The 479-nt window shown below is 60.1% G+C and overlaps 1 protein-coding gene across 1 annotated transcript in view; it reads right to left on the bottom strand.

Moving 5' to 3' along the window:
- GAD1 (glutamate decarboxylase 1 (brain, 67kDa)) overlaps positions 1-479 on the bottom strand; it is a 22,416-nt gene that overhangs the window by 21,079 nt on the left and 858 nt on the right. The window contains exon 2 of the mRNA XM_010019174.1: positions 134-376. Coding sequence (XP_010017476.1) covers positions 134-376 — 243 coding nt within the window. The remainder of the gene's footprint in view (positions 1-133; positions 377-479) is intronic.

Genomic DNA, 479 nt, shown 5'->3' with positions numbered 1-479 from the left:
GCCCGCAGACAGCCCTGGAGCTGAGCCTCCAGGGAGGCAGAGTCGAGGGCGTGGAGAGGATGTGGGCTCCTTTCACCGTGGGCCAGAGAAAAGCCTCTGGAGGGACTCTCCAGAGTAGTGTGAGAGAACCCACCTGTCCTCACTCCGTATTTCAGCGTATCCCGGCAGTCTACCAGGATCTGCTCCAGGGACTCCGGGTTGTCCGAGAGCTCTAAGTTGAAGCCCTCCATGCCCTCCAGGAGCTGGTGCGGGTGGTGGAAGTCCAGCACTTTGGTGGATCTATCAAACGTCTTCCTCACGTAGTTGAGGAGGATGTCCACAACCTCCAACAGGAACTGCATGGTCTGTTCTTCGCCATTCTTGGCGGGCAGCAAATCTACGGGGCAAACCAGCTGTCAGCGCTTGCTTTTGGAGCCAGAGGTGGAGATGAACCTGCCTCGGCCGCCCGCAGGGGTCCCAGGACCTGGCTGGCAGGCGAG

This window comes from Nestor notabilis, unplaced genomic scaffold, assembly GCF_000696875.1.
Source record: "Nestor notabilis isolate BGI_N333 unplaced genomic scaffold, ASM69687v1 scaffold22897, whole genome shotgun sequence".
Taxonomy (NCBI): Eukaryota; Metazoa; Chordata; class Aves; order Psittaciformes; family Psittacidae; genus Nestor; species Nestor notabilis.
This window is presented reverse-complemented; position numbering and strand designations above follow the sequence as displayed.